This window comes from Hemitrygon akajei, unplaced genomic scaffold (assembly GCF_048418815.1).
Source record: "Hemitrygon akajei unplaced genomic scaffold, sHemAka1.3 Scf000139, whole genome shotgun sequence".
NCBI lineage: Eukaryota > Metazoa > Chordata > Chondrichthyes > Myliobatiformes > Dasyatidae > Hemitrygon > Hemitrygon akajei.
Window position 1 is genome coordinate 1,143,650 of NW_027332025.1, and position 27,210 is coordinate 1,170,859.

General features: G+C 43.4%; 1 protein-coding gene across 10 annotated transcripts; it reads right to left on the minus strand.

The window, feature by feature from the left end:
- Positions 1-27,210, minus strand: LOC140723832 (uncharacterized). 10 transcript variants are annotated; one of them, XM_073038390.1, is made up of 7 exons: positions 27,066-27,210; positions 23,179-23,351; positions 21,804-21,976; positions 12,141-12,436; positions 6,495-6,602; positions 3,360-3,484; positions 1-2,025 (listed from the first exon to the last, which is right to left on the minus strand). In XM_073038390.1, the coding sequence occupies exon 7, from the start codon at positions 1,611-1,613 to the stop codon at positions 729-731; it is 885 nt and encodes a 294-aa protein (XP_072894491.1). In that variant the 5' UTR covers positions 1,614-2,025; positions 3,360-3,484; positions 6,495-6,602; positions 12,141-12,436; positions 21,804-21,976; positions 23,179-23,351; positions 27,066-27,210; the 3' UTR covers positions 1-728. The 10 variants fall into 10 exon arrangements, 7 of the variants coding, with proteins under 7 accessions (XP_072894491.1, XP_072894485.1, XP_072894492.1 ...); XM_073038384.1 differs by having other exon boundaries at positions 21,804-21,980; XM_073038391.1 differs by lacking the exon at positions 21,804-21,976.

The following is a 27,210-nucleotide window of genomic DNA, read 5'->3' on the forward strand; positions in this document are numbered from 1 at the left end:
TTTTGATGTTAAATCTATCTTTATTAGAATCTACTTGTAATCTTGCAACTTAAACAAGATAAACAGAAGTTAACAGTGTTAAGTTTATAAATGTGTGTAAATGTAACTCCCAAACTATTGAGCTCGGGGGAAACAAGGCTTGGAGTCTTGAGATGGTAAAGTATGAAAGTTCAGTTCAACCGCAGAATAGGTGATGAGAGAGAGATTTGTAATCCAGGGTAAATGGCAAGAGCATGCAAATATGTAGAATTCCACAGGTTCTACGGTGGTAAAACGAGAGAACAGTCGCTGTAGATTTTATCCATCATTGTTCCAAATCCACATACAAATTCTCACCGAAAGTGACGTATCGTCTTCAAGTGAACTACCACACCACAGCCAGGCAAGGGTTAACACATAAGGGGTCTCCACAGGATACACCAAATCAGATCCACCCCTATTGTTCAAACAAAGTGACAACCACACATTCGATGTACGGTGAATCGATAATTAACCCACACTTGTGGGCAAAGGAAAGTTCCAAACAGTGACCCTTGGCCACTAGTTCCCCGGTTTCAATCCTTCCATTTTTCCTCCTTCATCTCCGTCTGACTCTGAGTGTCTGTGTCCTCAGTTAAAACTAAACAAGCTGCGAGCGATGTAAACAAGCTGCAAGTCAGACTGATTCACCTTCTTAATCTCTCTCTCTGTCTTAAAATGACAGTCCACAGCAAACGAAACCCAGGGATTCATAACAACGGCCAGTCCCCACTGTGAACTGACTGGTGTGCCAGTAGTTGTGATGACTGAGTGAATCCTATCCCACAGTCTAAGCAGGTGAACGGCCTCTCCCCAGTGTGAACTCGCTGATGATTCTGTAGGTTGGATGACTGAGTGAATCCCTTCCCACAGACTGAGCAGGTGAATGGCCTCTCCCCAGTGTGAACTCGCTGGTGTCTCTGTAGGTGGGATGACAGTATGAATCCCTTCCCACAGACTGAGCAGGTGAATGGCTTCTCCCCAGTGTGAACTTGCTGATGTACCAGTAGGTTGGATGACTGAGTGAAGCCCTTCCCACAGTCTGAGCAGGTGAATGGCCTCTCCCCAGTGTGAACTCGCTGATGTACCAGTAGGCTGGATGACTGAGTGAATCCCTTCCCACATTCTGAGCAGGTGAACGGCTTCTCCCCAGTGTGAACTCGCTGATGACTCTGTAGGTGGGATGACAGTATGAATCCCTTCCCACATTCTGAGCATGTGAATGGCTTCTCCCCAGTGTGAACTCGCTGATGTACCAGTAGGTTGGATGACTGAGTGAATCCCTTCCCACATTCTGAGCAGGTGAACGGCATCTCCTCACTGTGAACTCGCTGATGACTCAGTAGGTTGGATGACCGGGTGAATCCCTTCCCACAGACTGAGCAGGTGAACGGCTTCTCCTCAGTGTGAACTCGCTGATGAATCTGTAGGGTGGATGACTGAGTGAATCTCTTCCCACAGACTGAGCAGGTGAATGGCCTCTCCCCAGTGTGAACTTGCTGATGTTCCAGTAGGGTGGATGACTGAGTGAATCCCTTCCCGCAGACTGTGCAGGTGAATGGCTGCCCCCTGGTGTGAACACGTTGGTGTGCCATTAGGTCAGATGACCGAGAGAATCGCTTCCCCGAAATTCAGCAGATGACCAGCCTCTGCCCAGTGTAGTGTGATCTGACTGGTGTGTCCACAGGTGGGAAGACAGACTGAATCCTTTCTCACACACAGAACAGATGAATGGCGTTGCCCAGTGTGATCTTGCTGATGTACCTTCAGTTGAAATGACCGAGTGAATCCATTCCCACTGTCTGAGCAGGTGAACGGCCTTTCTCCTGTGTAAAATGCCGGGCTTGCTAGTTGTTCAAATGACCAAGTGAATCCCTCCCCACAGTCTGAGCAGGAAGGATGGTCGATTGAATCCCTCGCTCCACTTCTTAAATATCCAGACAGAGAGAACAAAACTGGCGTGCCGTGTTTGAGATTCCTGGAGACGAATTCCTTCTCATTTTTAACCTGTAAAAGATTTACAAAATCCATCAATGGATGTAGGACAACATTTCAGATGAGATTACTTGAGTTGCCAAGGTTTGATTTGGTATCACACTGTTACATTGAGGTTAAACCGAAGTTGGAAGAGAAATCATCTCCTGACTGGGCAGAGTGCTGGTATCTGAAATGACCATCAATCCCCATATGTGTTTCAAGTTCCAACTCCTTAAAGTGCAGGGTTACAAGCTGCAGCTGGATGCAAATCTTGTAAGTGAGGGCATCAGGGTCACTACAGGTCTCCCCATCTTCCCTCCAATACCCCCTCTAATTTGTAATAACCAGTGTGTACATAAGTCTTGCACTGTGCATTTTTTTTACCCAGTGACAAGATGTGCACAGTGATTTTTTTATAGAGAGGTATTCATTTTCACAGCTAGCAAATCACTGTCAATAGGAACTTTGATCTCCTCTGGGTTCGATCCAGTTCATCTGCACACTCACACAACCTATGTAGCAGGCCTGTAATGAGTAATGAAGGATTTTCTTACCAAAGTTTTTGCATATTGTCCATATGTGGTTTACTTGCTAAGTTATGCTTTAAAAAGTCAGATTTCCAAATATCACTTCACTTCTTCCCACTTGCAAATTCCCCAGCAACTTTTGCAACACCAGAATACACACAAGTATCACCAGTTTCTGTATTCCCCTGAAGCCTCCCCCAATGACTGACAGTGGTGAGCTCAGTGATGGCAATGCCAATGAATATGAAGGGAAGGGCAGTAGTCTGTCTCACTGGAGTCTGGCACATGTGTAATGTGAAAGCTACTTGCTGCCCAGGGCAAAGGTGTTTGATATCATTATTGTACTCAGAGAGAATGGGACAAAACATGCTCTCATGGGTAGAAAAGTCCAGAACAAGAGGAGGTAGAACAAGCAACAGACACAAAATGCTGGAGGAACTCAGCAGGCCGGGCAGCATCTATGGAAAAGAGTACTAATGCTGAATTTCGCCGGCATTTTGTGAGTGTGTTGCTTGGATTTCCAGCATCTTCAGATTTTCTCTTATTAGTGATTGGAGGTAGAACAAAAGTGATTTTCTCAACTGGTGATGTAAAAGATTTTGTTCCCTTTCTCTCAGTTCCTAATCCTTGCCTTTATTATAGCTGGAGCTCAGCTCTGTCTGAAAGATCCATCGGTTCCCATTCACTCTGCAGCCGGAAGCTCCCCAGGGCCCGTGTACGGATCGTGGTGCTGAGAGACAGGGACGAGAGCAGGACTGTCCCGGGATTGTTGGCCACGGTGTCCAGATTTCACAGGAATTGTTGTGAATTCAGTGTTTAAGATAAAATCGTTCTTACCTGCAGCCGACATTTTCAAGGCCTTCTGTGTACTGCGCGCATGCGTGATACTCGGGGACGTTCTCAGCCTGACGCCGGCGCATTTCATCGGCACTTCAGCACAGCAAAATTCTTAACGCATGGCCCTATGGGTAATCACGGTGCCATTAAACATTTCTGCAAGCACCGGTTCAATGTCCATGCCTCATTTTTTTTTATAGTGTGTATAGAAAAAATTTGCAGCTGTTTTAACGCAGAAAGCGGCTCCCATAAACAATATACTCAATATCAACGTGTATCTAATGCCAAAGTAAAATGCAGTTATAAAACACAGGAGATTCTACAGTTGCTGGAAATACAGAAACGCACACACACAAAATGCTGGAGGAACTCTGCAATTCAGAGAGCAACTAAGAAGCAGTGTATACAGGCTAGGCATGCAGAAGGGGCTCGGCCTAAACATTGTCTTTTTATTCCTCTCCACATTTGCTGCGTGAAATTAACCACCTTTTTTTCGGTCAACCAGTTTACAAATGTTTCTGACCTTTCTTTTGTAGCCACATCCTGCTGGTCTGATTCCTCCTCCTCCTGGTAAACTCTGGACCCCATCTCTCTCTGGAGCCCCAAAGCCCTGACTCAGGCTGGCAACACTTTGGTTTCTGATTCTGCACCATCGAAGTTTCACTCGCTGGTCTGCTGTCAGACTTTAGAGTTGCATTGTGTTACGAGACCGCAGGTTCGCTTACTGTGAGTGTCGCTTTAAGTGCCTGAGTGAGGCGGGGCTGTCACGTCAAAAACAAGGGGGGGGGGGGAGGAGAGAGAGAGCGAGAGAGAGAGAGAGAGAGAGAGAGAGAGAGAGAGAGAGAGAGAGAGAGAGAGAGAGAGAGAGAGAGAGAGAGAGAGAGAGAGAGAGAGAGAGAGAACGTCAAAACCACAGTGAGCTCATCGTCTTATTCACCCTGCAGAACATCATGCAGGTGTATAAGATGATGAGAGGCATTGGTCGTGTGGATTGCCAGAGGCTTTTTCCCAGGGCTGAAACGGCTAACACGAGGGGGAATAGGTTTAAGCTGCTTGGAAGTAGGTACAGAGGAGATGTCAGAGCTAACTTTTTTAAGCAAAGAGTGGTGTGTGTGTGGAATGAATTGCCAGCGACGTTGGTAGAGGCGGATACAGTAGGGTCTTTTGAGAGACTCTCAGATAGGTACATGGAGCTTAGGAAAATAGGTGGCTATGTGGTAGAGTAATTCTAAGCAGCTTCTAGAGTAAGATACATGGGCCGCACAGCAAAGTGGGACAAAGCATCTGTAATGTGTTGTGCATTTATATGTTTCCATGAAATTCACAGGAAATCTCCTATCCCACGGAGTGGTGACTAGTTGCAACCTGTCATCTCCGGGAGAGTGAGAGGGGAATGGCAGGGATAGATTTTGATATACGGATATGGAACAGAAACATGGGCAGGAACCAGATGGGCTGAGTGGCCTTTCTAGTGTACATTGTGAGTGTGGTAGAGACAGTAAGTACCTGAGACACGGGATTTGATACAGAACTGATTTATCGTTCACAGATCCACAATATTAAATGCCAGTCTAGTTTAAGACTAACATCAGCAGAACAGACTCCTCCAAGGCTCAGTGACCAGGGTTCAGTCCTGGGTGCGATCAGCAGCCGCAAGAACTGCAGAATCTGACAGTAACAGTCCCTCATGAATCTGCAGCTGCCTTCAGTCACCGTGATGGTTAAACATTTAACACAGAACTGATTGGAACTTCCTCCCTGATGTAGGAGCACGCAGACCAAAGATGTAGGGGAGAAGGAAAAAAGAGATAATAAAGTTGTTTAGGGATAAACAGAGAGGAAGAGGTGGAAAGTTTCTTGAATGCATCTATTTTAATGCTAGGAGCATTGTAAGAAAGGTGGATGAGCTTAGAGTATGGATTGATAACTGGAAATATGATGTTGTATCTATTAGTGAAACATGGTTGCAGGAGGGGTGTGATTGGCAACTAAATATTCCTGGATTTCGTTGCTTCTGGTGTGATAGAATCAGAAGGGCAAGAGGGGAAGGTATTCCAATGCTTGTCCGAGAAAATATTACAGCGGTGCTTTGACAGGATAGAGTACAGGGCTCATTTAGGGAGCCTATTTGGGTGGAATTGAGGAATGGGGAAGGTATAGTAACACTTATAGGGGTGTATTATAAACCACCTAATTGGGAGCGAGAATTGGAGGAGCAAATTTGTAAGGAGATAGCAGATATTTGTAGTAAGCACAATGTTGTGATTGTGGGAGATTTTAATTTTCCACACATAGAAACATAGAAAATAGGTGCAGGAGTAGGCCATTAGGCCCTTCAAGCCTGCACCGCCATTCAGTATGATCATGGCTGATCATCCAACTCAGAACCCTGTACCTGCTTTCTCTCCATACCCCCGATCCCTTTAGCCACAAGGGCCATATCTAACTCCCTCTTAAATATAGCCAATGAACCGGCCTCAACTGTTTCCTGTGGCAGAGAATTCCACAGGTTCACCACTCTGTGTGTGAAGAAGTTTTTCCTCATCTTGGTCCTAAAAGGCTTCGCCTTTATCCTTAAACTGTGACCCCTCGTTCTGGACTCCCCCAACATCGGAAACAATCTTCCTGCATCTAGCCTGTCCAATCCCTTTAGAATTTTATACGTTTCAATAAGATCCCCCCTCAATCTTCTAAATTCCAGCGAGTATAAGCCTAGTCGATCCAGTCTTTCTTCATATGAAAGTCCTGCCATCCCAGGAATTAATCTGTTGAACCTTCTTTGTACTCCCTCTATGGCAAGAATGTCTTTCCTCAGATTAGGGAACCAAAACTGCAAACAGTACGCCAGCTGTGGCCTCACCATGGCCTTGTACAACAGCAGTAGAACCACCCTGCTCCTGTACTCAAATCCTCTTGCTACGAATGCCAACATACCATTTGCTTTTTTCACTGCCTGCTGTACCTGCATGCCCACTTTCAATGACTGGTATACAATGACAGCCAGGTCTCGTTGCACCTCCCCTTTTCCTAATTGGCCATTCAAATAATAATCTGTTTTCCTGTTCTTGCAACCAAAGTGAATAACCTTACATTTATCCACATTAAATTGCATCTGCCATGAATTTGCCTACTCACCTAACATATCCAAGTCACCCTGCATCCTCTTAGCTTCCTCACAGCTAACACTGCCGCCCAGCTTCGTGTCATCCGCAAACTTGGAGACGCTGCATTTAATTCCCTCGTCTAAATCATTAATATATATTGTAAACAACTGGGTTCCCAGCACTGAGCCTTGCGGTACCCCACTGGTGACTGCCTGCCAATCTGAAAAGGTCCTGTTTACTCCCACTCTTTGCTTCCTGTTTGCCAACCAATTCTCTATCCACATCAATACCATATCCCCAATACCGTGTGCTTTAAGTTTGCACACTAATCTCCTGTGTGGGACCTTGACAAAAGCCTTTTGAAAATCCAAATATACCACATCCACTTGTTCTCCCCTATCCATTCTACTAGTTACATCCTCAAAAGATTCTGTAAGATTCGCCAGACATGATTTTCCTTTCACAAATCCATGCTGATGTTGTCCGATTATTTCACCTCTTTCCAAATGTGCTGTTATCACATCTTTCACAACCAACTCTAGCATTTTCCCCACCACCGATGTCAGGCTAACCAGTCTATAATTCCCCGGTTTCTCACTCCCTCCTTTTTAAAAAAAGTGAGGTTACATTAGCCACCCTCCAATCCTCAGGAACTAATCCAGAATCTAAGGAGTTTTGAAAAATTATCACTAATGCATCCACTATTTCTTGGGCTACTCTGGGATGCAGACCATCTGGCCCTGGGGATTTATCTGCCTTTCATCCCTTCAATTTACCTAACACCACTTCCCTACTAACATGTAATACCCTCAGTTCCTCCATCTCACTAGACCCTCGGTCCTCTACTATTTCCGGAAGATTATTTATGTCCTCCTTAGTGAAGACAGTCGTTATTTAATTGGTCTGCCATGTCCTTGTTCCCTATGATCAATTCACCTGTTTCTAACTGTAAGTGACCTATATTTGTCTTAACCAATTTTTTTCTTTTCACTTATCTATAAAAGCTTTTACAGTCAGTTTTTATGTTCCCTGCCAGCTTTCTCTCATAATCTTTTTTCCCTTTCCTAATTAATCCCATTGTCCTCCTCTGCTGGACTCTGAATTTCTCCCAGTCCTCAGGTGTGCCACTTATTCTGGCTAATTTGTATGTTTCTTCTTTGGACTTGATACTATCCCTAATTTCCCTTGTCAGACACGGGTGCACTACCTTTCCTGGTTTATTCTTTTGCCAAACTGGGGTGAACACTTGTTGTAGTTCATCCATGCAATCTTAAAATACTTGCCATTGCATAGGAATGTTGAGGAACTAACCAGAGAGCAGGCCATTCTACATTGGGTATTGAGCAATGAGGAAGGGTTAGTTAGCAATCTTGTCGTGCGAGGCCCCTTGGGTAAGAGTGACCATAATATGGTGGAATTCTTCATTAAGATGGAGAGTGACATAGTTAATTCAGAAACAAAGGTTCTGAACTTAAAGAAGGGTAACGTTAAAGGTATGAGATGTGAATTAGCTAAGATAGACTGGCAAATGATACTTAAAGGGTTGACGGTGGATTTGCAATGGCAAGCACTTATAGATCACATGGATGAACTACAACAATTGTTCATCCCAGTTTGGCAAAAGAATAAACCAGGGAAGGTAGTGCACCCGTGGCTGACAAGGGAAATTATGGATAGTATCAAGTCCAAAGAAGAAACATATAAATTAGCAAAAAAAAGCGGCACACCTGAGGACTGGGAGAAATTCAGAGACCAGCAGAGGAGTTCAAAGGGCTTAATTAGGAAAGGGAAAAAAGATTATGAGAGAAAGCTGGCAGGGAACATAAAAACTGACTGTAAAAGCTTTTACAGATATGTGAATAGAAAAAGATTGGTCAAGACAAATATAAGGACCTTTACAGTCAGAAACAGGTGAATTGATCAAAGACATGGCAGACAAATTGAATAACTGCTTTGGTTCTGTTTAAGGAGGACATAAATAATCCTCCGGAAATAGTAAGGGACCGAGGGTCTAGTGAGATGCAGGAACTGAGGTAAATACATGTTAGTAGGGAAGTGGTGTTAGGTAAATTGAAGGGATTAAAGGCAATTAAATCCACAGGGCCAAATAGTCTGCATCCCAGAGTAGCCCAAGAAATAGTGGATGCATTAGATAAATAGATAGATAGATAGATAGATAGATAGATAGATAGATAGATATTTTATTCATCCCCATGGGGAAATTCAACATTTTTTTCCAATGTCCCATACACTTGTTGTAGCAAAACTAATTACATACAATACTTAACTCAGTAAAAATATGATATGCATCTAGATCACTCTCTCAAAAAGCATTAATAATAGCTTTTGAAAAGTTCTTAAGTAGTTTACTTAAATACATTAAATACAATCAACCCCGGCACTTTAACATATCTTACTCCTGGCGGTTGAATTGTAAAGCCTAATGGCATTGGGGAGTATTGACCTCTTCATCCTGTCTGAGGAGCATTGCATCGATAGCAACCTGTCGCTGAAACTGCTTCTCTGTCTCTGGATGGTGCTATGTAGAGGATGTTCAGGGTTTTCCATAATTGCCGTAGCCTACTCAGCGCCCTTCGCTCAGCTACCGATGTTATACTCTCCAGTACTTTGCCCACGACAGAGCCCGCCCTCCTTACCAGCTTATTAAGACGTGAGGCGTCCCTCTTCTTAATGCTGCCTCCCCAACACGCCACCACAAAGAAGGGGGTGCTCTCCACAACTGACCTATAGAACATCTTCAGCATCTCACTACAGACATTGAATGACGCCAACCTTCTAAGGAAGTACAGTCGACTCTGTGCCTTCCTGCACAAGGCACTCCAGTTGGCAGTCCAGTCTAGCTTCTCGTCTAACTGTACTCCCAGATACTTGTAGGTCTTAACCTGCTCCACACATTCTCCATTAATGATCACTGGCTCCATATGAGGCCTATATCTCCTAAAGTCCACCACCATCTCCTTGGTTTTGGTGATATTGAGACGCAGGTAGTTTGAGTTGCACCATAACACAAAGTCCTGTATCAGTTTCCTATACTCCTCCTCCTGTCCATTCCTGACACACCCCACTATGGCCGTGTCATCAGCGAACTTCTGCACATGGCAGGACTCCGTGTTGTATTGGAAGTCTGATGTGTACAGGGTGAACAGGACCGGAGAGAGCACGCTCCTATGCTGCTGACCACCGTGTCAGACCTACAGTCTCCCAACCGCACATACTGAGGTCTCTCTGTCAAGTAGTCCACTATCCAATCCACCATGTGAGAGTCTACTCCCATCTCCGTTAGTTTGTGCTTTAAGATCTTGGGCTGGATGGTGTTAAAGGCACTAGAGAAGTCAAGGAATGTAATCCTCACAGCACAACTGACCCCATCTAGGTGAGAGAGAGATTTGTGCAACAAATACGTGATAGCATCCTCCACTCCCACCTTCTCCTTATATGCAAACTGAAGCGTATATGCAAACTTTAGCCACCTTATATAACTTTCTTTTTAGTTGTATACTTTGCTTTATTTCTTTACTTAGCCACGGATAACTATTTTTTCTTTTACACACTTTTTTCTTCAGTGGAATATATTTTTCTTGATAGTTGTAAAATAACTCCTTAAATATACACCACTGATCAAGTACCGATCTACCCTTTAATCTATTTTCCCAATCCATCTTAAGCAATTCCGCTCTCATACCATCATTGTCTCCTTTATTTAAGCTCAGTACGCTTGTTTGAGATCCAACCCTCTCATCCTCTAATTGAATATGGAATTCGACCATGCTATGGTCACTCATTCCAAGAGGATCCTTTACTAGGACATTTTTTTATTAGTCCTGTCTCATTACACAGGACCAGATCTAAGACTGCTTGCCCCCTTGTCGGCTCAGTAACGTATTGTTCAAGGAACCCATCCCGAATACACTCAATAAACTCTTCTTCAAGGCTGCTGTGGCCCACTTGATTAGTCCAGTCAATATGAAAGATAAAATCCCCCATAATTATAGCTGTTCCCTTATTACAAGCCCCAACTATTTCCTGATTTATGCTCCGACCAACTGAGTTACAGCTGTTTGGAGGCCTATAGACTACTCCCACCACTGCTCTTTTCCCTTTACTATTTCTTATTTCTACCCAAATTGTTTCGTTATCCTGATCCTTTGAGCCAATATCATTTCGCTTTATTGCAGTGATTTCTTGCTTTATTAACATAGCCACCCCACCTCCTTTTCATTCTTGCCTGTCTCTCCTAATTGTCGAATACCATTGTATGTTTAATTCCCAGTCCTGGTCACCCTGCAGCCATGTTTCTGTAATTGCCACAATATCATAACCATACGTAATTATTTGTACCGTCAACTCATCAATTTTATTCCTAATACTACGTGCATTCAAATAAAGGACTTTCAAATATGTTTGACACTTATTTCCTACCTTTTCCTTTTGTACAACTTTACGCTTATCTTCGTACATTCTTTCCCCTCCTGACACACTCTGTCTTTTTATTCCTTCACTTTTACCTACATCTATTACCTTCTCCATTGTCTTTTTAATTATTTGCTCTCTAGAATCCTCCCCCCCACTAGTTAGTTTAAAGACCTCTCTGCAGCCCTAGTTCTATGATTCACCAGGACACTAATCCCAGCCCGGTTCAGGTGAAGCCCGTCCCTCCGGAACAGTTCTCTCCTGTCCCAGTACTGGTGCCAGTGTCCCAAGAAGCAAAACCCACTTCTCCCACACCAGTCTTTGAGCCACGCGTTTAACTCCCTAATTTTATTTAACTTAGCCAAATTTGCTCGTGGCTCAGGTAATAATCCAGAGATTATTACCCCTGAGGTTCTGTTTTTTAATTTGACCCCTAGCTGCTCATATTCCTGTAACAGAACCTTCTTCCTTGTCCTATCTATGTCATTGGTACCGATGTGTATTAAGACAACTGGATCCTCCCCCTCCCACTGCAAGTTTCTCTCCAGCCCAGAAGAGATGTCCTTAACCCTGGCACCAGGCAGGCAACATAGCCTTCGGGACTCTCGCTCTCGGTTGCAGAGAACCCTATCTATCCCCCTGACGATACTGTCCCCTATTACTACAACATTTCTATTGACTCCCCCCTCTGGAATGGCCCCCCACTCCATGGTGCTATGGGCAGGTTGCTCATCCTCCCCACAGTCCCCGCTCCTGCCCTCACAGGGAGTTAAAGCCTCGAATCTGTTGGACAAGAGCAAGGCCTGCATCTCTTCCAGCCCTACCTCCTGGATTCCCCTACTTGCCTCACTCATAGCCACACCATCCTGTGCTTGACTGCAATCTATATTAGTTAATCTATTAGGTGTGGCTATCTCCTGGTACACAGAGTCCAGGTAACTCTCCCCCTCCCTGATGTGTCGCAGTGTCTGAAGCTCGGACTGTAGCTCATCAATATGAAGCTGGATTTCCTCGAGCAACAAACACTTGCTGCAAATGTAGTCGCCGTGTCCCTCAATGGGGTCCACCGGTTCCCACATCTCGCAGCAGTAACACATCACCTGCTCCATGCTATATAGTTAATTTAATGTACTAGTATTAGTTATGCAAGAACCCTTTGCCCCAATACAGCTAACTATTACACTATTTAACAATAATTTTAAAGTCATAAGTGTAAAAGGAAGCAGGACTACTTGCCAATACTTACCAAGCAACTAGCTGTGAGAGCTCTGCAGCTCCGGTCTTCCTCGCCTCGCCCGGTTCCGCCGAAGCCCGTTGAGCCAAAGCCCTTAGGCCTCCACTCTACTCCCGGCTCACTCCACTGCCCGCAATGACGCTGCCCACTGTATCTGGCTGTGTTCCTTTTAAATCTCCCGCACTTCACTGCCCGACGTCACACGCCTGCACAGTCCCGCCTCTCTCAACTCAGATGAAAACCGGTAAAATTCAAAATGGCTTCCGCCTCACTCTTGCTCCGATTCTCAGAAGTCCTTCTCCGAAAATCTGAAAGGAGTGAAATTTTACCCCTTACCAAAGGAAATTATAATCAATGTTGATTAGTAACTCAATTTCGATGGTCAATAAACGGGATAAAATATTTAGGTATTAGAGTTGATAATGATGTAAAAAATTTATATAAACAAAATTATTTGCCATTATTAAAAAAAAGAGGATCTTGATAAATGGATGATGTTACCAATAACATTAATAGGTACAGTTAATGCTGTAAAAATGAATATATTTCCTAGATTGCAATATTTATTTCAAACTTTACCAATACAATTACCTCAGAAGTTTTTTCAAGAACTGAATAAATATGTAAGGAAATTTCTTTGGAAAGGAAAGATGTCAAGAATATCATTGGAAAAATTGACATGTAAATTTGATTTAGGAGGGTTACAACTTCCAAATTTTAAGAATTATTATAAAGCAAATCAACTTAGATTTATTGCGTCTTTTTTTGATGAAGAAAAACCGGCATGGATTAGAATAGAATTAGATAAGATAGGAGAAAATATACCAGAAGATTATATATGTAAATGGGAATCTAAATGGATACGGAAAAAAAGAATCTCCTATATTAAGACACTTGATTATTTATGGAATAAGGTAACTATGGACGATGAGATAAAGAAATCTTTATTAGCAAAAAGAACTTTAATTCAAAATAGGCTTATTCCTTTTAGAATAGATAATAAACTTTTACATAATTGGTTCCAAAAGTGGATTAAATATATAGGTGATTGTTTTGAAGGAGGTATATTGATGTTGTTTGATCAATTAAAAAATAGATATAAAATATCAAATAACACTCTGTTCTGTTATTTTCAATTAAAGGCTTATTTACGAGAAAAGCTGGGTCAAACAACATTGATGCCAAAATCTAGTGAAATAAAAATATTAATTCGAAAAGGTAAAATTAAAAAATTTACATTTTGCATGTATAATTTGATTCAAAAACAGACAATTAAATCAGGAATTCATAAATCAAGACAAAATGGGAATTTGATTTGAATGTTAAAATTGATGGAAAAAACTGGTCAAGATTATGTTCTGATAGTATAAGAAATACAATAAATGTTCGACTTAGATTAACCCTGAACATCCTCTACATTGCACCATCCAGAGACAGAGAAGCAGTTTCAGCGACAGGTTACTATCGATGCAATGCTCCTCAGACAGGATGAAGAGGTCAATACTCCCCAATGCCATTAGGCTTTACAATTCAACTGCCAGGACTTAAGAACTTTTTTTTTTTAAAGCTATTATTAATGCTTTTTGAGTTAGTGATTTAGATGCATATCATATTATTACTGAGTTAAGTATGTATGTAATTAGTTTTTGCTACAACAAGTGTATGGGACATTGGAAAAAATGTTGAATTTCCCCATGGGGATGAATAAAGTATCTATCTATCTATCTATCTATATAACACCACAGAAAATAAATAGGTTAAATTCAAATATGTCTGACCAATGTTTTCGATGTAATCAAGAAAGTGGTATTTTTTTACATTCTACTTGGTCTTGTTTTAAAATTCAACCATTTTGGATAAATCTAAGACTTTTATTGGAACAAATTACTGGAGTACAACTCCCACATAGTCCAGTATTATTTTTATTAGGAGATATTGAAGGGACAATACCGAAACTTAAATTGAATAAGTATCAGAAAAAATTTATAAAAATTGCATTGGCAGTAGCCAAAAAAGTTATCGCAGTTACTTGGAAATCTGATTTATATTTAACTATGGATTGTTGAATTAATGAAATACATAGTTGTATTCCACTTGAAAAAATTACATACAATCTAAGAAATGAATATGATATATTTTTGAAAATTTGGCTCCCATACCTACAAAAGATAGGATTAAATACATAGGTCCTTTGAAGATAAAATTATAAAGTAATTGGGGAAAGTAAAAATAAATATTAAAATTATTTTGAACTCCATGGAGCATGTGGGGATCCTCCGATATCCAGGCAAACTTTCTCTTTTTTTTCTCTCTTTAGATAAGGTTTAAGGGGGGAGGGGGAGGGTTAATATTATTTTTCTCACTATTTATCATCACATTTATTCTTTGTAATTTTCTGAAATTTAATAAATAAATAAATATTTTTAAAAAAGAAGCATTTGAAAAATTGAAAACTATGATATGTCAACAACCTGTGCTTAAGGCACCTGACTTTGAAAAAACCTTTTTCATTAGCTGTAGATGCTAGTGATGAGGCTGCAGGAGCAGTATTAATGCAAAGTAATGAGGGTGATGAGGTTGATCATCCAGTAGCTTACTTTTCTAAGAAATTTAATAAGCATCAAAGAAACTATTTGACAATAGAGAAGGAATTGTTATCTCGTTTTTTGGTTGAAAGGTGGAGTTTTAATTAATGCCTAAAGTTTAAAAGGTCGTCGACAGCAGTTTCTTTATAATACTGCCATTTAAAAATCAGTGGTGATTGAAGATCGGAGTTCGGGAGCTAAAAGATCAAGAAAAGTCGACTTCGACGGTGAAACAGGTTCGACCTTATTTGATCCTCATTCAGAAAGAATTCGTTGGCTGTCCCCATGTTAGTCCCTGCGAAATATAGCAGAGAGGATTGGGCACAGTTTTGTAAAGGAAAGATCAGTGCCTTTAAGCCGTTTCATTTTCATCTTCGTAAATTCTCCGGGAAAAGTATAGTTTGACTGGGTACCACAACAACACGATGTGAAAGAGAATTTAAATTGTCTAAAAAGTCTCTCCTTTAATGGACTGTAAGCATTTTGAACTTTTGCAGTACTACTTTGAAGAACTGTTTTTGCAACATCGTTTTAAGAACTGTTTAAGCTTTATTGCTTTAAGAACTGTTTATGCTGCCGCACAACAGCTGATTTCCGGTTACGTTAGCGTTTTGTCTACTTTTGGGAGTTTGTTTTTCAGTGTTTAATAAATGCTTTATTTGTTATATAAAAAAATGATTTAGACAAGGGAATTAAATGCAGCATCTCCAAGTTTGCGGATGACACGAAGCTGGGCGACGGTGTTAGCTATGAGGATGCAGGGTGACTTGGATAGGTTGGGTGAGTGGGCAAATTCATGGCAGATGCAATTTAATGTGGATAAATATGAGGTTATCCATTTTGGTTGCAAGAACAGGAAAACAGATTATTATCTGAACGGTGGCCGATTAGGAAAAGGGGAGGTGCAACGAGACCTGGGTGTCATTGTACACCAGTCATTGAAGGGAGGCATGCAGGTACAGCAGGTGGTGAAAAAGGTGAAAGGTATGCTGGCATTCATAGCAAAAGGATTTGAGTACAGGAGCAGGGAGGTTCTACTGCAGTTGTACAAGGCCATGGTGAGACCGCACCTAGAGTATTATGTGCAGTTTTGGTCCCCTAATCTGAAGAAAGTCATTCTTGCCATAGAGGGAGTACAAAGAAGGTTCACCAGATTGATTCCTGGGATGACAGGACTTTCATATGAAGAAAGACTGGATCGACTAGGCTTATACTCACTGGAATTTTGAAGATTGATGGGGGATCTTATTGAAACGTATACAATTCTAAAAGGATTGGACAGACTAGATGCAGGAAGATTGTTTCCGATGTTGGAGAAGTCCAGAACGAGGGTTCACAGTTTAAGGTTAAAGGGGAAGTCGTTTCGGACCGAGATGAGGAAAAACTTCTTCATACAGAGAGTGGAGAATCTGTGGAATTCTCTGCTACAGGAAACCGTTGAAGCCAGTTCATTGGCTATATTTGGATATGGCCCTTGTGGCTAATGGGATTGGGGGTATGGAGAGAAAGCAGGTACAGGGTTCTGAGTTGGATGATCAGCCATGATCATACTGAATGGCGGTGCAGGCTCAAATGGCCGAATGGCCTACTCCTGCACCTATTTTCTATGTTTCTATCCACTGTCAACCCTTTAAATATCATTTGCCAGTCTGTCTTAGCTAATTCACATCTCATATCTTCAAAGTTGCCCTTCTTTAAGTTCAGAACATTTGGTTCTGAATTAACTATGTCACTCTCCATTTTAATGAAGTATTCCACCATATTATGGGCTCTCTTACACAAAGGGCCTCACATGACAAGATTGCTAATTAACCCTTCCTCATTGCTCAATACTCAGTCTAGAATGGCCTGTTCTCTAGTTGGTTCCTCGACATGTTGGTTCAGAAAACCATCCCGCACACATTCTGAGAAATCCTCTTCCTCTGCACCTTACCAATTTGGTTCACCCAATCTATATGTAGATTGAAGTCACACATTACAACTGCTCCTTCTTTTTTGCACGCATTTCTGATTTCCTGTTTAATGCCATCCCCAACTTCACTACTACTGTTAGGTGGCCTGTACACAAATCCCACCAGCGTTTTATGCCCCTTAGTGTTACGCAGCTTTACCCATATCGATTCCACATCCTCCAGGCTAATGTCCTTCCTTTCTATTGCGTTAATCTCTTCTCTAACCAGCAACGCTACCCCACCTCCTTTTCTTTCCTGTCTATCCCGCCTGAATATTGAATATCCCTGGATGTTGAGCTCCCATCCTTGGTCATTCTGGAGCCATGTCTCTGTGATCCCAACTATATCATATTCATTAATAACTATTTGCACATTCAATTTAAATCCTCCTGAACAGCAGTAGCAAACGCTCCCCCTAGGACTAGGAGGAGGGACAGCCCTCAGTGATTCCTGTGTATGCTCCCTGGAAGCCTCAAGAAATGATAATGATCATGAATCAGGCCCCAGATAGAAAAGAAAAACCAGCACAGTTTGCTCAGTGTGTCCGCAGTACTACACAAATGTTTAATGTGACTCCGCAAGATTTATTTGGTCTCTGCTGCATGATTCTCTCAGCTGATGAGGGGTGGAAATTGAAGGCAGAATTGAGATACCAAACCTATCAGCAGTCACAGGCGGGAAAACATAATGAGAATGAACAGATGGACCAGATCATTCCAGCTTTGGAAAGGGCTCTCCAGCAACCTGTAAACATCACTAAAGTACCTGAATGCAAACATAAGGCTGAGGAATCGGGACCAGACTATTGAGAGTGATTTGTGGCCTGGTACGGCACCTTCGCAGGAGACCAAGCAAATCTGTCCCCCCAGTTTAATGCCCTACTGCTCCAATGCTTACCAACTAAGTTAGCCAACATGATTAAAACAAATAATATGGACTGGTCTGACAATGACCGAAATCAAATGTGACGAGCTTTGACATATCATTAGGACCCAACTTTCGAATCTCGATCAACCCCGAAGGGAACTAATATTAAAGCTGAATATGCTCAGCGGGAAGAAGGACGCGAGCGGGCTATATCTGAGGAACAGAAATGGGAGAAAAAACCTAGCACGGGACAGGTAGGGACAACAACCCGTTTAGAAACTGACAAGAAGATGCTTCCAACCATGAGTGCCAACCCTCAGGAAGAGCCCAATGTAATATTGCAAGTTGCTGGAAATCCAGTTCCATTTATGATTGATATGAGGCAACCACAACCACTATCGATCAGGAAATAGTATTGGAAAAGGGATTCCAGCTATCAGACATTATAATCACTCTGTCAGGGTTCGAAGGCACGGAACGTACGTATTCACGTATCCAGCCACTGCAGGTGGAATTCCAGGGGAGCCAGTGTGAGGTTTCATTTACAGTCACCACCAGATGGGGGGGTGTAATCTAGCAGGGAGAGACTTGCTCTGTCTGTTGGAAGTCGAGATTCTTTGCACAGACAATGCAGTCACCCTTGACAGGTGAACAACCGGCAGTTTCCCCAGTTTCCGACCCCCAAGTGGAGGGCACTTAATTTAGACTCCACTCCTTCTGCCAGCAGCCGACCCTCATGTGACTCTGTGCTTTGACCCTACAGGGTGCGCCACTGAGGAAAGCCAATATTATGCACCTCTTGAGGGACAGAAGTTCCCAGTCACGGTGATTAGACAGGTTAAAAGAAGAGACGGTATTGCATTACTGGCCGAATTTCCAGATTTCCTTTGGCAACAGACAGAACTGGTAGTTCCCCATACCACCATTAGGGTTTGCACTGGGTTCAAGCCAAAGAGCCCAGGGTTCCTGGCCTACACCCTAATGAAACAAGCCTCCAGCACCGAGGGAGACTGGCAAGACTTGGCCGCGGGTCTAGTCCAATACGGGAAGGAGTCTGAGGTGAAGACGGGATATCTGGTAAGACAACCTTTTAATATTGACCGATCCCAAGATGTTGTACCCCATCTCTGTGTAATTTCAGCCCAAGAATTCTGTCGCACCAACTGCCCCCCTGTCTGGATCACCACGAAAGAAGGACAGACTCTCCCATCCATTTAGCAATATCCCCTCAATCCCGAGGCAACGTTTTATGAGGATGGAAGCTCTTTTGTGGATCCAGCAGGAAAACGATGCGATAGTGACGGACAGTGAAGTAATTGAGCAGGCCTCTTTTGAAGCAGCTGTCTCCGCCCAGAAGGCTGAGCTGTTTGCTCTGACTCGTGCCTGTATCCCAGCAACAGACTAAAGTGGGAACGTTTATACAGACTCTGTTATGCATTTGGAATTGTACATGACTACGGGGCTCTCTGGGAACATGGGGATTCAAGAATTCCTCTGGCCACCCCATTAGTAATGTCACCTTTGTAAACAACTTATTCACCGCTGTACAGCTATCTCGAGTTTTATTCTTCTCAGGGGGACGCCTCTGAGGAGGAGTGAAAACTGTGGTCCCAGATGGGGTGCCAGAAAGACCCCAACCTAGGTTTTTGGATCACCCAGTGGGAAAGGTTTGTGTTCCTACAGTTTTTACCAATATTGGTCGATTATATACATAATTGTACACACCTGGGAAAGGAGGAAATAGTTGGTATCCTGTACCCTGCACACCGGGTACGAGTCCCTTGCCAGGTGGACCTTTTTGTGTCTACGTTGATTTTATTGAATTACCTAGAGTACATTGCTATAGATGCTGCTTAGATATTATAGATGTGTTTAGTAGATGGATTGAAGCTGTTCCAACTACCAATAATACTGTTATGACTGTTGTGAAGGTATTATTACGGGAAATAATTCCCAGGTACGGCCTGCCAGAGATGCTGAGCTCTGACAATGACCCACACTTCGTGATGAAGGTAAACAAAGGCGTACGTAAAGAACTAGCTATACAGCAACAATTCCACTGTGTACACCACCCACGGGCCGCTGGCACAGTGGAGAGAGCCAATGGCACTCTGAACAGTAAACTGGCCAGACTAACAGTGGAGACTGGACTCGGTTGAAGGTCCTACCATCACCCAGTTCCACATGAGGGTTACCCCACAGGGGAAAACAGGGTTGTCACCAGCTGAAATCATTTATGGATGGCCCATGATGACACCCTGGGGACTAAGACCTTGTGTACCATTGCTCCCAGAAAGTCTACCAGCAAAATTGGATATTCATAACTGAGGGGAAGACATGGGGAAATATATATGCTAACTAACCAAAATTTTCCAAGCATACATTCACAGGTATGACAGGCTTACAAGGAAGAGAACTATTCCACAGAGAGGAGTGACTATCCCACCATGGAACCTGGGATATTTTTTTCCTGACAAACAACTGGGATTGAGGGAATCTTGGACCTCGGTGGAGAGGACCATATTAGGTGTGCCGACCACTCACATGGGTGTGAAACTGAAGGGGCAATCTCGGTGGATACATCAATTAGGTGCCAAACATGTTACTGAAGGAACTGTGTAGAAGGTCTCTCTCGGACTAATGGGAATGTATTGGTTGTTAGTGGTGTTCATGTTTATGTCTTTGAGAGGGCTCACCCCAGCATCCGGGGGCCCCCATGTTAACACATTTCTGTCTTTCTGTCATACCTATGCCAAATAGGTAGAACTAGGGGCCTGCTGGGTTTGTGCTGAAATTCCACATCATGGTAAAACTATGGTTCCAATTCAGTAATCCCGCTCAACCAGAGTGAGGAACTCTCAGCCTGGGCTTTCTCAAATAACATCCGGGGAAGTGAGATGAGGACCTGTGGTCCAGTCATAGATGACTGTGGCTGTCAGTGTTTTGAGGAAAGGTGTCTCAGGCCCCCACCAAATGGAACTTCCTGTCCTGGGAAACATGCATCCTGGCCATACTTGCAGGTGCCCAGCAGCCGAGAGGAACAACTGAGACTGATTGATTTTGGATGATTACTTTTCTCTCCTATGGAGTAGCCGGGAATTCATGAGAGATGATCAATTTGGATACAGCACTTGAGGAGCTGGCCACAATACTGCAGGGGCCCTGACAGAAACACAGGCCCAAGTAACAGAAATATCCACTGAAATTATTGCAATATGACAAACAGTCCTACAGAATTGTATGGCTTTAGATTTTATCCTAGCTGAGAAAGGGGGAACCTGTGCTATTATTGACACAGAATGTTGAACCTATATCCCTGATGAATCTGCTAACATTACATCCCTCTTCGAGCACACTGCAAAGGAGATTGACAGCATCAAGAAAGTAGGGCAGGATTTACACGGGTTCACCGAAGGATCGAAACGGTGATCTTGAAGGCCTGTTTGGTAATATGTGGGGCATGATACTGCATTATGGCCTAATAGTTGTACATATCTTTGTTATAATTACTGTTGTACACTGTCATTACCCACTGAGAAGTCAAAGCTGTACTCAGTTGCTTTCTCTGTAAAAAGTTATTGCTTTGTTGATCATGTAATGATCTAAAAGATGGAATGATAAAGTATGTAAAAGGGTTAACACTTCATTAAACAATAGCAGCCTGTTTTTCTGAAAGAAACTGCTGATGATCAACAGATGTGCTAAGCTATGCTGAGCCATGTTTCTTCTTGAGGGTAGCTAGCTAGGGTTTCAGGATGCTTATCTCCATGTGCACTCATGCGAAGAGATAGGACAGCTTCAGTCTGTTCTGTGTCTGGAAGCCATTATGACTGTTCTGTAACTTGTCTATAGGGGCGGGTCATGTAGTAAATATCTTTGGCTCCAGCCTGTGTTGCGTGGGGAGTATCTGGATGGATATATCTGTGGTGTAAGGGGAATTGTTAGTCAGTTAGTGGATTGGGTGGGGACAGTCATCGACTGTGTCTGTCTGAGTGACCAACTGAGTAAGCCTCAGGTGCTTGGAACAAAGCATTTGTACTTATACGGTCTCTGAGTGACTCTCTCCAGATTCGACTTCCACAGAATAGGAGTGGTTTTAAAGGGCTGGAAGCTGGAAGCTCATTACCAGACCTGGAGTGATTGCAACTGGGTCTGACAGAGGCATAAATGGTTCTTCTGGGCACATTCAGTGTCGCTCCAACTATATCCCACCTTCCCGTATACAGGTATGTAATGTCTAAAGGATCAGAGTTTGAGTAAATGAGACTCACCAAACTTTCTCCTGACTGAATAAATGGAATCTCCGAGTCTCTTGAGGCAGAGCTGTTCTCTCCAGTTAATGCTTTCAGTCCTCAGGCTGTTTCACTTGTTGCTGTTCCCTCGTCTTCAGCCGTGGTTTGCTTCTAGTTGGGCTTTTTCTTCCAATAAACCTCTCACCGCAGGTCTAACTTTAACCAGAGAGATAATGAAGCACAATAACAATAAAAAGGAGAACCAAACATTTCTGGTTAATGTTACTAAGAACAAAACGTTGAAGGCTGATATAATGATCTCAGTAAACATTTTTTTATTGTCATTCACACATCACAAAATGATACGGGATAAGGAGGAGCCATCATTCAGTCAGGAACAGAATTAGATGATTCGATCCATCTGGTCTGCCCCACCATTTAACCACAGCTGATTTTCATTCCAACACCATATTCCTGCCTTCCTCCTGTAACCCTGAGCTACTCAGCAATCAGGAATATGTTAATCGCTGTCATAAATATACCCAAATGGCAGCTTCAACCAGCCTCTGTGGCAACAAATTCCACAGATCAGACATCTTCTGGCCAAAAAATTCTTCTCCTCTCAGTTTTAAAGGGAAGCTTCTTTATTCCGAGACTGTGCTGTCAGATCACAGTCTAATGGAAACATCCTCTCCATGTCCACTGTATCCAGGCTTTTCAGCAGTTGGTAGGTTTACTTAACCATACATCCCTCCACCACCCCCACCGTCCCTCTGAACTCCATTGAGCACAGGTCCAGAGCCATCAAATGCTCCTCATACATAACGCCGAACAGTCCTGAGATTATTTTTGTAAACCTTGTTCGCAGCAACTGTACTGAACACATTTCTAGGAATAACAAACTAATTGGTACCAGGGTAATTTGCAGGGGAAAGTTGTGGTTACTTTACTGTTCTTCTATCACAGAGTGAGCCATTTCCATGTCCATATTAAAACCGGTACATTTCAGGAAACATAAACCAATCCAGAGTGAATGTAATAAAAAGAAATTGGAATTACCAAACTGCTCAGCATGTAAGGAACACCTGTGGGGAGAGGAACAATCTTTACAATTCAGGTTAAAAACATTTTGTCACGATGACTTCATTTTCAGTTTTTAATGCAGATCTCCAGCAACTTGAGATTCTGCCCGATTTCCACCATTTTATCCAGATCTGACTTCCACAAAATGCGAGTGATTTTAAAGGGCTGGGCTGCTGGAAGCACATTACCAGAACTGGTGTGATTGCAACTGTGTCTGACAGAGGCATAAATGCTTCTTCTGGGCACATTCAGTCTCACCAACTATTTCCCACCTTCTATTGTACAGGTATGTAATGTATAAAGGACCAGTGTTTGAGTAAATGAGACTCACCAAACTTCCTCCTCACTGACTCACTGGGAACTCCAAGTCAGCTGATTCAGAGGTGTTCTCTCCAGTTGATGCTCTCAGTCCTCGGGCTAGTTCACTTGTTGCTATTCCCACATCTTTAGCCATGGTTTGCTTGCAGTTGGGGTTTTTCTTCCAATAAACCTCTCACCGCAGGTCTAACATTAACCAGAGAGAAAATGAAGCACATTAACAATGAAAAGGAGAACCAAACATTTCTGCTCAATGTCACTAAGAACAAAACTCACTGAAATTTAAACGTTGAAGCCAAATATAATAATCTCAGTGAACAATCTTTTATTGTCCCTCACACATCACAAAACAATATGGGATAAGAAGGAGCCACCATTCTGTCATGGTAATACATAAGACACAGGAACAGGATTAGGTGATTTGATCCATCTGGGCTATAAACGTGCAGGAGCAATGTGTGGTTAGGTGCCATGCTCAAGGATACAACGCACTGCCTGGCCTGAGGCTCAAACTCATGACCTTCAGATTGCTTAACCACTCGGCCACATACACATCACAGAAAAGACTCTCCCCCTAGACTTCCCAGTCCCTCGGTAAAGCAGGCAGTGAAATCAAAGATCTCCACAACCTGGGACGTTCTCCTTTCTCACCCACCCCAGTCCAGGAGGAGACACAACAGCCAGAAAGCTCAAGGACAAATGTGAGCAACCTCAGGAAACGAGGTGAGTTGGGGGAAGTTAACAAGACTCAGTGACCAATGTCAGATCCCCCAACACAACATAGGGGAAGCATCCTGACCCACCCGGGGACTCTGAGCACACACCACATCATCTTGCATCGCTAAGTGAAGGGCAGGGCAGATCGACAGTAAACAGCCTCACGTGACCTGTTGGTGGGTCTCCCATTTCAACTCTGCAGAAATAGACAGCCTGGGCTCCAGGTTTGGATCGTTCAATGCAGATTAAGTGAAGTCTACACATTTTTGACCAGCCCAGATAATCAGAAAATAAATGAGTAATTGGTCCTCAGTTCGGGGCTCACGGCCAACATCAGATCTCCCAGCTTGGGATCGGTCTCAATACTCACCGATGGGAACGCGATATCTTCGGCCCACAGACAGTGATCCCGACCCCTGGCTCCCCCACCCAGGAGGTGAGGACCCTTCCCTCAATCCCACAGATGAGCGGAAAAGAAAACACCGCTCGGCCGGAGACAGTGAACATGCGCGAAGTGAGTGTCACATCATCCAGAGGGCAGGGCCTCAGAAACAGATGCACAGCTGTTGCCCATCTGCTGTTAAATGGGAGGGGCAAACGGGATCACGTGACCAGTCGTGTCTCCCACCCCAGGCAGAGTTTTCCAGCTACCCACCGTTCTGTGTAAAGAAACAAACTTGCTGCTTACATCTCTTCTCACCATAAATATATTAGACATTTCAACCCCCAGGAAAAATAGATTGTCTGTCCACTCAGAATCAGAATCAGGTTTATTATCACCGGTGTGTGTCATGACATTTGAAAACTGTGCAGCAGCAGTTCAATGCAATACATATTATAGAAGGGAAAAAAACAAAATAAAATAATAAAAATAAACAACTAAATCATTTACAGTATATCTGGTACCCTTACTCTTTGTGATTTTGATAAATGACCTGGATGAGGAAGTGGAGGGATGGGTTAGCAAGTTTGCTGATGACACAAAGGTTGGGGGAGTTGTGGATAGTGTGGAGGGCTGTCAGAGGTTTCAGTGGGACATTGATAGGATGCAAAACTGGGCTGAAAAGTGGCAGATGGAGTTCAACCAAGATAAGTGTGAAGTGGCTCATTTTGTTAGGTCAAACATGATGGCAGAATATAACATTAATGGTAAGACTCTTGGCAGTGTGGAGGATCAGAGGGATCCTGGGGTCCCAGTCCATAGGACACTCAAAGTTGCTACGCAGGTTGACTCTGTGGTTAAGAAGGCATATGATATATTGACCTTCATCAATCGTAGGATTGAATTTAGGAGACGAGAGGTAATGTTGCAGCTATATGTGATGCTGGTCACACCCCAATGTGCACAATTCTGGTTGCCTCACTACACGAAGCATGTGGAAACCACAGAAATGGTGCAGAGGATATTTACACAGATGTTGCCTGGATTGGGGAGCATGCCTTATTAGAATAGTTTGAGTGAACTCGGCCTTTTCTACTTGGAGCAACGGAGGATGAGAGGTGACCTGATAGAGGTGTATAAGATGATGAGAGGCATTGATCGTGTGGATGGTCAGAGACTTTTTCCCAGGTCTGAAATGGTTATGAAAAGACAGCACAGGTTTAAGGTGCTGGGGAGTAGTTGCAGAGGAAATGTTACGGATAAGTTTTTTTACTCAGAGAGTGGTGAGTGTGTGGAATTGGCTACCAGCAACGGTGGTGGAGGAGGGTAGAATATGGTCTTTTGGATAGGTACCTGGAGACACTGGAGAAAAATAAAGAAATACTAGCTTAGAAAAATAGAAGGCTATGGGTAACCATAGTAATTCCTAAGGTAGGGACATGTTGGCACAACTTTGTGGGCCGAAGGGCTTGTATTGTGCTGTAGGTTTTCTATGTTTCTGTGAATAAATTAAAAATCGTGCAACAAACAGAAATACTATATATTTTAAATGTGAGGTAGTGTTCAAGGGTTCAATATCCATTTAGCAATCGGATGGCAGAGGGGAAGAAACTGTTCCTGAATCACTGAGTGTGAGCCTTCAGACTTCTGTTCCTCCTTACCTGCTGGTAACATTGAGAAAACCACATGCCCTGGGTGCTGGAGGTCCTTGATAATGGACGCTGCCTTTCTGAGAAACTGCTTCTAATCCTCTGGTAATCTTATAAACGTCTATCCAGTCTCACCCCAGCCGGCACGGCTCCGGAGAAAACGACACAATTTTGTCCAACCTCCCGTTAAAGCTCAGGCCCTCTAATCCAGGCAATATCCTGGTAAACCTTTTCTGCGCCCACTCCAAAGCCCCGATATCCTTCCGAGAATGGGAGCGACCAGAACTGTATGAAACACTCTAGATGTGGTCGAATTAGTTTTATAAAGCTGCAACACAACTTCCCGACTTTTGAACTCAATGCTTCAACTGATAAAGACAACCACGCCATTTGCCTTCTTAACCACCCGATCAATCTGTGCAGTCTCTCTCAGGGAGCGATGAACTTGGAGTCTAAGATCCCTCTGATCATCGACACTGTTCAGGGTTTTGCATTTAACAGTGTACTGTCTCATACATTCGACCTACCGAGTTGCCAAGATGATCATCACTAATCAAATCTCACTGAGATTTCTCAGGTCCTGCTGAATTTATTGCCAAGTGCACAAGTACGGGAAGGTACAGGGACAGAGAAACACTGACTTGTGGCAGCAACACAGGCAAGTACATTCAGATAACACACAGAACACAAATTATACATTTCTCTGTCAGTGACAATAGAGAAACATGTTTTACTTCATCCTTCTAATAGGAACAGAACAACAGGGGCTGAGCGGCGGCTCATCTCAGACGGTTCGGTGTGAAGGTCTCACAACCCGGACCGACCCCGGCAGATTCTGTGAAGGAAGCGAGGCGAGGCCGTCAGTTCGGGAAAGTTCATCCCCTCCCCCTTCAGGTTTCACCGATCACCTTGTCTTTCTCTCTCCCTTCCCCACCCCCACCTTTTATTCTCCAGTCCTGCCGAAGGGTTTCGGCCGCTAATGTCGACTGGACTCTTTTCCTGGATTCTGCCCGGTCTGCTGAGTTCCTCCAGCATTTTGTGCGCGTTGCTCGCATTTCCAGCATCTGCAGATTTTCTCTTGTTTGAGTTCGGGAAAGTTAAGTCACCACCCAACGTCAGACCTCCCCACTCGGGACCGACTTCAATACTCACCGAAGGGAAATTGTTGCTGCTGCCCCGCAGAGAATAATCCGCCTCCGGCTCCCCATCCAAGGGGGCGAGAACCCCCTCCCGATCCCGATCTCACCGCCGTCCCGCTTTCACAAAGAACGAAAAAACACTGCCGTTCCCGGGAATG